Here is a 9,155-nt window from a genome sequence, read left to right on the forward strand (position 1 = left end):
TTTTCCGATAAAAAAAAGTTTTGTTACGATGAGCTCGGTGCTATTTAATCGAAAACATTAGTTTTCTAAAAATTTGCGAAAGTTAAGTTAACTACCGCTAGTTTAATAAGTTTGTAGTATGTACTATATAACTTGTCGCTTTGAGTCTTATTGTTCTAAAAAATAATTAACATAGTATTTTAAAGTTGAACAAAAAACTAATTTTTTGAGTTTTAAAGGTTTTCAAAATTTTACTATGGAACCTACAAGTTGGAAGTTTATTTTACTATGGAAGTTGCTAAAGTATTAAAGTTTATTAAAAGTAGTTAAAAAACAAAAAAAAAATACTGCCTTTATACTTTATTAACAAGATATATCAATATGCGAAACATTTACAACGCAAATCTGATTCAGAATTCACAAGTGAGGAAGTCGAATCTCATTGTCGGGTAGACGTGCCATCCGATTGGATAGATTCTGAATACCTGGGCTGTGATTGGCTGATCGAAGTTGTTGATTTTCGGTGTCACATTGTCAGTATTTCCGCTAAACAGCTAAAATGATGTTTTTGAAAATAAGTTTGCTTATAACTATTTGTGGTGACTATAAAATCGTTTTACTAATTCTTTAATATTTGTTAAGATCGGAGTTTTTTCCTAATGAAGCCTGGTAATAAATAGAACACTTAGTCCGAACTTTTAATATTGTTTAAAAAGTTCAAAAGACTATGGTGTTAAAAAGTTGCAATTAATAGAACTATTTTTTTTTTTTTTTATTTAAACTTAAGAGTTTTATCTATCTAGGTTCAAGAGTTATAACTTTTGATCATTGTTTTAGACGACATTTTGCGTCATACCTTCAGTATGCAAGAATTATTAAGCATTGGGAATTAGTGTTTCTAAATTAAATGTTGAAAGTTAGTATCATAAGAATAAAAGCTATTACAGAATAATTAACACATTATGTTTTTATTTAAATTTTTATTTGATATAATTGCAAAAACAAGCATGAACATTCAGCATAAGCAATGCTGATGCATTTTGATATTTTCTGTTTACCTTTATCTACCCAACTATTTTCGACAAAACTTGTGCCAATTTAAAAACAATATACAAAATAAACTAATAAAACACATTTGTCCAACAACCTTCGGCGCCCTTCCCGAGCCGTCCATGACCGTGGTGAACTCACCGCCGTCATGACTCGCGTGCTTGACGTAGTATGACGTCATCCACTCCTTGCTGATGTGCCGGCTGCCCTGCGTCACCACTCCGTACAGCGTCATCTGCCGGTTGAAATCTACTTGTATCCAGACATTGCTGTAGTACTGACCTTTGTTGTGTTGGGAGGGTTACTTTTAACAGTTTGAAGACGGAGGCTTTTTATCAGTTGTTTTTTATTTTTTATACTTAATGAAAGTGCAAAGTAAAATTACTCTATTTAAAAGTGTGTTTGCTGTGACTAAAAAGTAAGTCAGTCACAGCCTTACATTAGACTACACACGAAAACATGTTTAACTTTTCAAAGGTATTTTATAAGTTAAATTTTTTTTAGAGGAAAAGCTCGTTCACTCAATTTTCTTATTTGTTTTAATTACTGAAAACTATGTTTATGACTATATTAAAGTCAAACGATAGAACTTTTATGTTTTAGTTTTCTTATGTAACAGTATTTAAGTATTTTTACTGATTTATTCTTTTACATTAAACTAAACAGATAGAAATTTTATCGGCTCCCTTTTTTTTAAATAAAAATATTAAAACAACAAGCCGAACAATGATAAAAGAAAAATTAAGACCAAAAAATGATAAGCGTTTAATGTTTAAAGATCAATTAAAAATTTTTAATCAAGTTTTCAACATGGAAAAATTCGAAATAAAAATCCCCAAACCGGAACTTTTTCCCCTGGTCTCATCCGAGCACCACCCGTGTCCGCTCCCGTTGCTGAACAGTCTGGCGTGGTACGGTCGGTACTCCTCCTTGCTCTTGTAGAAGGAAAAAGCGGTTATCTGGTCGTCAGCCACCACACTCCTGTCCTGAATACCAGATCCACAAAAGTCCACTGAAAATGGTTAAATTTATTTTGTTGTTGTTCGGTGTTTTTTTTTTTTGATGTCGCTTTGATTTAGTTGTACTTAGTTTTCACTGTGCACGGAATCAAGTTATAAAGATTAAAATTATAAGGTAAACAGTAAAACTTTATCATAAAAAAAAAAATACTTTTGTAAAACCAATGATTTTACTAAGCAAAGTGGTTTTTAACTTTACTGCTAAACTTCAGTTATTTTAGCTAAATTCATCTAAATTTTAAAGAACAACTTAGAATTAGTAGAAAGTAAATATAAGTATTTTTTTTTACGTTTATCATTAAAGTAAAAAGTCTTTAAGTAAAGACAATTAAAAAATAAAAAATTTTCAATACCTTTTGTCGTTATTAATTAAATTAGTAAGAAGGTTCTTTAGTTTACCAAATATATTAATCAAAAAATACCAAAATATCTCAGCATGTTTATTAAGATCAATTAATTAAACTTTTTCAGTCATAAATATAAAACAATAGTATTTTTTCAACTTGCGTCTGTATTTCATGGGCAGCTTGTTGACGTAGCTTTCCAACCTGGCGACCCTGTCCTCGAGGTTGTGGATAAGTTTGGTGGGGGCCGGTATCCCCGGGAACCCCGACGGCCCGCTGCGTCCCCTTTCGCCCTTTTCTCCCTTTGGACCCCGGGCGAGCGAGGGCGAAACTGGGTTGTCTACCTCGTCACAAACCACGCGGCACGTGCTCGCGCAATTCTGGCTTCTCGCAAGAGTGGCTACGAAAAGAAGCGAAACCAAAGTCGCTTTGATCATGTCAGTTTGTCTTGAGTAAATTTAAGTGAATTAAGTCATAAGAACTGATGAGTTTTAAGCCGACTGAAACCCTTTTTATAGCCTGACTTTTTAAGTGTTCTTAAATCTGTCGAGAGTAGTTTTTAAAACAGAGGGTACTTGAACTATACTTAAAGTTTATCTTAAAAAAAGTTTAATATTTAGCTGATTGCAACGAAGGACTTTAAAGTAGTCTAGCGGCCCATTTGTAGCAAAAGGAGTCTTTCAAGTAGATTTATTTTTAGAAGAATTAAAAGTGCAGCTTTTAAACCACTTCATAAATTGAACAATAGTTGCATATAATGTATTTTTAACAGCTAATGCAACTTCTATGCAACTTTTGAAATTTAGATTTTCAACATTAGTCCATCTATAAAGAACAATAAAAACTCTTAGTTATAGCTTTTTAAAGCATAAAAGTTTAAGAAATAAAACATTTTATTTAGTTAATGTAAATTTTGTTAATAAAATATTTTCTTAAACTCAAAAAAAAAAAAATATATATATGTTAATATTTGATTAGCGCTTTTACAGTTGCAGAACAGTACTAATTTTTAATCAATTATCTTGGTAACAATTTAATGAAATAAACGTTATCAGTAATGTATCGAGATTGCTTTTTATTGAAAAAATATTCTATGTTAAGTTATTGTAAGTCCTGTTTAGATCGAAAATCAAGTTAAAATAACGAGCTGTCGTTTTACAATTTTAGAAAAAGTACTTTTATCATTTTACACAGTTTTACGCAGGTGAGAGTAAGCTGTTTTAATGCAATTTGTTTTAAACAACAGTATATATATGTTTATAAGCTTTTTGTAGCGGTTTATGTATTGATAAAAAGTATGCATCGTTTCAACTCAAAGTAAAACTTTTAATCATTAAAGTTATTTTAGAATGCTAAGAATGCATGATTAAAGTTTTGATCGGTTATAAGCCAATAAAGTTTTGATCGGTTATAAGCTTTAAGTTTTTTAAGTTAATTATATTATTTTATTGTTTAGCATTAAGTTGCTATTGAAAACGTTTTATTTTTAACAGAAGATTTAAGTTAAAATTCTGGCTGACTTTAATTTTTTAAGTAAACTCAGTTAATCTTGCTTAGAATAGATAAAAGCCTTATAGTCTTAAATATTTTTATAAAAATATATTTTTAACTTTTTTATGTTTCACTAATAGCAGTCAGATGTGAAAACTTTTAAAAGTTAAATGCTTCAACGAGTCCTTATTTTTTAGCTAACACTTGTATTTAAAATACAATTATAAAACTTTGATGCTATAAGTTTCGTGTTTTTCTTTTACGTATGTAACAACAGTCGTAAACTGTGTTAGCTTTTTGATCTATTACATTATTCTATAACAGTTTTAATGGTTTTTTTTATCGTAAGGTTTTCTGTTTTAAAACTTTAAAACTTTATCAAAACAACATATCTTTTGTTTAAAATTATTGGAGGTCTATTATTTTGACTACATACAAAAAATATTTCACGTAGATAACATTATGATTTTTAGGTTTTGAAAAATTAGTAAGTGGTATACTTATCTACTTTTTAACTTTAAATTTATACTACTTTAATAAATGTATATAACAAATATATCTATTGTTAACTTTAAAGACGAACAAATACGTTTCCATCAAAACATACTAGTCTGCTTGTTTCATAAAAAGAATTTCATATGTTTGATTTTGTTTTAAAGCTAAAAAGTAGCATTCAAGAACTACAGAGTGAACATACGAGAAAAGTATCAACTAAAATTTAATTTGAATATAAACAATTTGTTTTTCTTTTGTATGTAATTTTACTTTTTAATTTAAAATATTTAGGTTTTTTTATAACCCATAGTGCACCAATACTAATATTTTTTATCTAAAGCGCATCTACTAATTTTAAAGTTTTAAAATAGCTAGTTTTTGTAATACTGAAAATCTAATAAAACTAAAAACACTTTTTGAAGAACATTTCTCAACAAAGTTTTAATACTTATTTTAAAGATTATGAAATATTAACAATAAAAGCGATATAAAGCTACAAGCTTAGGAAATTATTTAAAATTTTTGATTCGATAAAAATTGTATTGGTTAATCTTAGCATATGTATAAAACTTATAACTTGACCTGTATATTTTAAGCTTTATGTTTGTAATTATAACTAAAAAATAGAGGCTTGCTTTTTAAACTTAGGTTTGGAATCGTATTACTCAATTTGTAAGTACAACCAAGCTATCCAACTACTCATGGATGCACTTTTTTTTGTAAAAAGAAGTAATTCTATACTAACCGGTGTTGATCCTAACTTATAACAAAATAAAAATTGACTTTAATTGTTTTTAAAAAACTTGTATTAATAACAATAATTTCTCCATATTTAATACTTCTTATTTTTAGATACTAGTTGTAAGTTATACAGCTGTAGGTGAAGTACTTCATAGGAAAATCTAGAGGAGCGATTGTTTTTGTTTTGAACAAGTACTAAAACACTATGATGAAAACATGAAACCTTTTATTTAACTTAAAAATTATAAGGACATTACACGAAAATGGTAACATAGGTATTTAGGACACAGTTATTTTTTTGATAAACTGTATCTAAGTTGTTTAAAAAAATTATTAAAAAACAAGTATTCTTCTTGAATACCGTAGTTTATTTTAAAACACAGTTATTTGTTTTTTTAGTTTAGTTAACTTTAATTTTTAATAATAATATTATTAAACTAAAAAATTACAAGGTTATTATTAAGCTAAAGTGTAAAATACTGCTTTAAAAGTATACCCTATAGTTTTTGTTGAAGTTATTTACTTTATAATCAACTAAAATTTATTTTGCTTTGTTTAAGCTTTATTTTTCCAGAGCTTATATATTTTGAACTAGTTATTTTTTAAATACAGTTATATAAAAATTTTTATACAAAAGTATTAATTAACTGGTAAATAAACAAGTCCATGTAAAGCACAACTGTTTTAATAAAATTTCAAAAGAAAAAAAAATCTGCATAAGTTAAATATCTCATTGACAAAAAATCTTCAATGCACACTTATTCTTAACACGCCCCTTCTTTCACCAGTTCGAGTGCAGGCTTACTGTCGTCCTTATCATTTCTATAAAATATAAGAATGTTAATATCGATTTTACTCACACATTATAAGTAAAACATTAGTCAGAGCTCTGAAAATCTTTTTAGTTTAAGTTAAGTTTAAAAAATCAGTATTAAATACGAATTTTAAAAACTAATAGTACTATTTAAGGACTGTTCTTAGTTAAAAAAAATTATTTTACAGCCTTAACCATTTTTCAAAGACAGCCCAGTTAACTTAAAGAATTTCTTTATAAAAAATAAAAAGTTACAAAGTTTTATACAAACTGACAGGCACTGTTGTGATTCGAAAGCGCACTTGTTTCCGTAAGTGACGCCATCGCTGCCGCAAACTGGCATGTACATGAATGTGCAGGCCCTGAAAACAAATTTTGTTTGATTAGTGAGCAACTGAAAATAAAGCACTAAAAATTGCTTACATTTTATGCACGTTTTTTTAAAAAGAATCATATTTTATTTAGACGTAGTCGTGTTTAAGTTTTAACAAAATATAATTATTTGAAGGAAAAAACAGTAGTGAGTTTTTTTAATAACCAAGCTAAGCTCTACTCACCTGTTACAGCATTCGCCTTTGTAGGCCCTTTTCAGGGTGTCTCCAGATCTAAATGTAAAATCAATTTTAGCGTTATTTATAATACTATACCACAAAAAGGTAAAAAAATATTCTCAAGTTTCTTGTTATAAACAAAACAAAACTGCTTACTCGCATTTGGCAATTTTGAACATGCAGCTGTTGCCGTAAGTTTTGTTGTCAGTACCGCAAATAGGTCTGTACCTTCTGTTGCACCGCCTGAAAAGCAAAATGTGCACTTAAAAGTCATGATGGCAAACAAGTTTGTTAACTAAAACGAGCTTAAAGTTTGTAACAAAGTAGTTATTTATTTTCTGATTTTTAAATATTTTTCTGTTAGTTTTTAGCAAAAACAACTTACTTCGCACATTTGTTATCCGCATCAGCAATGACAAATAAGCATAAGAAAAACGCTAAAAGTCCGAAAAATTTCATGATTTTTTACAGTTTATTTGATCTTCAGAAAAATTATAATGTTTAAAATTTAGTAAAGTCAATTAAATACGTCTACTAAAACTATTTGCTCTAATATTAAAAAACTAAGTGTATATTTTAAGAACTTTTGTTTATTTAACATGCATTTTAAAAACAAGCCTTGAATAAAACTAATTTTTTTATTCAACTTTATATTTTCTGAAGAACTTTTCCATTTTAGTTGCATTAAATTCTGACTATGTGTGCTGGCGATTGTATTTATATAGCTTTACTTCACGTGTTAGCAAATCTCTACCACCAATGTGTATTTAACCTTGAGGTAATGTAAACACAACCGACACATATTTGCTTTCAAATGAGCATCATTCGATTAAAAGACAACAAGTACCGACATAAACAACTTTTTTGTTTTTCTCCTAAATACAGCTTGCAAAATATGTTTTTTTTTTTGCAAAAGCAGTGTTATTTGTGAAATAATGTGATTTACTTATATTTTGTTTGCTTATCTTGTGACATGTTTAGATTTTAAGGTCATTTGCTTTTAAATAAATACTGTATTCGGCGTACTTTTCTCAAACGGCAGTAAAGTTATATTAATTTCTAGTTTATTTTGGAAGAAAGTATTTAATTAATTAATCGAAAAACAAAAAATACTATTCTGTTTTAATTTATAAGAAAAAAAAACTATACATGGTTTTCAACTTTAAAACTGTTTTTTTTTTTAAATAAGATTTTTTTTTTAATTTCTAAACACTCATTACTATTCTAATAAACTAATCTTAAACTAAATCTTGTTTCTACTCAACTTAGCAATTTAAATACCTTTTTTTATTATGAGTTGAACATACATTTATTATATAGATAGAATAGATGAAGGACGGAAGTTTATTCAATGATTTGAATAAATTCTTAGTTTAAGTAAACTGAAAAATTCAATAGCTTGAATAAGTTGATACAATTTGTAAATGAAAGGAAACAAATCGGTTACATAAAATTCTAAAGAATAATATATACTTCAAAGTAGTCTTTAAAAAACAAGCTATTGAAAACTTTAGATTAAAAAAAAAACAAGTTTGTTTGAAAATAACATATTTATACATTTTATAACACATAAAAATCGTTTTAAAACAAATATGTAAAAAAATTTATTAAATAAAATTTTTTGCTGTGTTATCAAAATATCTAAAATATTTCAATAACAGTTACTGTGCAATAAAAGTTTTACAGAAATTTTAAAATACCATAAAAAACATCTTTATAAGCCTTTAATAACAATTTTCGGAATAGTGTGTATAATTTTAAATACACAACATAAAAAGAATAATTTATTGTTGTCTTATATTTAAGACATAAACTTTGATTTATATTTTACTAAGTTAAGTTTTTATTTAGTTTTAGTTATTAAATGAGCTCTTTGCTGTTGAGATTTTTTAGAATTTTTAATATTGATCAAGTATTAGTTCAACAACATATTTCAAGTGTCCACTTTATTTTTTCTTACGACATATGTTACGTAAAAATTTAAAAAAAACAGTTATTTATAATTTATCTAACTCTGTTAATTTGTAGTAGTTTAAACATTTTTTACCAGTTATTTAAGCAAATGTATAATAGTTTATTAAAGTTAACTGTAGTTAATGCTAAATTTAACTTTATAAGCTATCATATACTTATAAAAAGCTACCTTTGAAAACTAAATAAAAAACATTCTAATGGTAAATGTTTAGTTGTTTTTTGTAACTACACACTTCATAACATTTTAAGCATGCGTAAATAATGTCTGTGCATCTTTGTAAATCTAAGAGCCAATTTTATTTGTTTCGAGTTTCAGAGCGACAAAATAAAGCGCTCAAAATATTTTGGTTCTAGGACCTGCTGCACGAAAAACCTTTCGTTTATCGAGTCGCACACCACGGATAACTTTTAACGTCTTGTCCAGGACGTTGTCTTTGTAATGTCATTTTAATGTTTTAAATGTTTGCTTCAAATAATTTCGAATTATAGCTTTAGCAATTAAACTAAAACTTTAAACTGTTATGACCTTTAAGTTCTAAAGTTAAGGAAATTTTAATTTACTTAAGAATTATTAAATTCTTAGTTACTATATTAAGAATTTCAAAAACTAAAATTTAGATGGTTTTGATCCTGAACAACATCTCATAGTTATAGTTAAGCTACAATTTTGATTATTTGTATATATATTGTATTTTGT

The 9,155-nt window shown here is 27.1% G+C and overlaps 2 protein-coding genes across 2 annotated transcripts; both read right to left on the reverse strand.

Moving 5' to 3' along the window:
* Positions 1-324: 324 nt before the first annotated feature.
* Positions 325-2,863, reverse strand: LOC145840797 (lactadherin-like). The gene is made up of 4 exons (XM_082948131.1): positions 2,556-2,863; positions 1,871-2,041; positions 1,127-1,311; positions 325-533 (listed from the first exon to the last, which is right to left on the reverse strand). Exons 1-4 carry the CDS (start codon positions 2,827-2,829, stop codon positions 390-392), a joined length of 774 nt encoding a protein of 257 aa, XP_082804257.1. The 5' UTR covers positions 2,830-2,863; the 3' UTR covers positions 325-389.
* A 2,925-nt stretch (positions 2,864-5,788) lies between these two features.
* Positions 5,789-6,969, reverse strand: LOC145840919 (uncharacterized). The gene is made up of 5 exons (XM_082948277.1): positions 6,870-6,969; positions 6,641-6,727; positions 6,491-6,538; positions 6,209-6,295; positions 5,789-5,941 (listed from the first exon to the last, which is right to left on the reverse strand). Exons 1-5 carry the CDS (start codon positions 6,941-6,943, stop codon positions 5,884-5,886), a joined length of 354 nt encoding a protein of 117 aa, XP_082804403.1. The 5' UTR covers positions 6,944-6,969; the 3' UTR covers positions 5,789-5,883.
* Positions 6,970-9,155: the final 2,186 nt, after the last annotated feature.

This window comes from Thalia democratica, chromosome 7, assembly GCF_965202585.1.
Source record: "Thalia democratica chromosome 7, ktThaDemo2.hap1.1, whole genome shotgun sequence".
Lineage (NCBI taxonomy): Eukaryota > Metazoa > Chordata > Thaliacea > Salpida > Salpidae > Thalia > Thalia democratica.

What these genes read in the sequence shown, in the direction of transcription:
- LOC145840797 (XM_082948131.1), bottom strand. Translation starts at nt 2,829, where the DNA reads ATGATCAAAGCGACTTTGGTTTCGCTTCTTTTCGTAGCCACTCTTGCG. An exon ending in GCTGCCCATGAAATACAGAC is followed by an intron (nt 2,042 to 2,555) that starts GCAAGTTGAAAA and finishes AACCATTTTCAG; the next exon opens with TGGACTTTTGTGGATCTGGT. An exon ending in GCTCGGGAAGGGCGCCGAAG is followed by an intron (nt 534 to 1,126) that starts GTTGTTGGACAA and finishes ACATCATTTTAG; the next exon opens with CTGTTTAGCGGAAATACTGA.
- LOC145840919 (XM_082948277.1), bottom strand. Translation starts at nt 6,943, where the DNA reads ATGAAATTTTTCGGACTTTTAGCGTTTTTCTTATGCTTATTTGTCATT. An exon ending in TTCAAAATTGCCAAATGCGA is followed by an intron (nt 6,539 to 6,640) that starts GTAAGCAGTTTT and finishes TTTTACATTTAG; the next exon opens with ATCTGGAGACACCCTGAAAA. An exon ending in TTCGAATCACAACAGTGCCT is followed by an intron (nt 5,942 to 6,208) that starts GTCAGTTTGTAT and finishes TATATTTTATAG; the next exon opens with AAATGATAAGGACGACAGTA.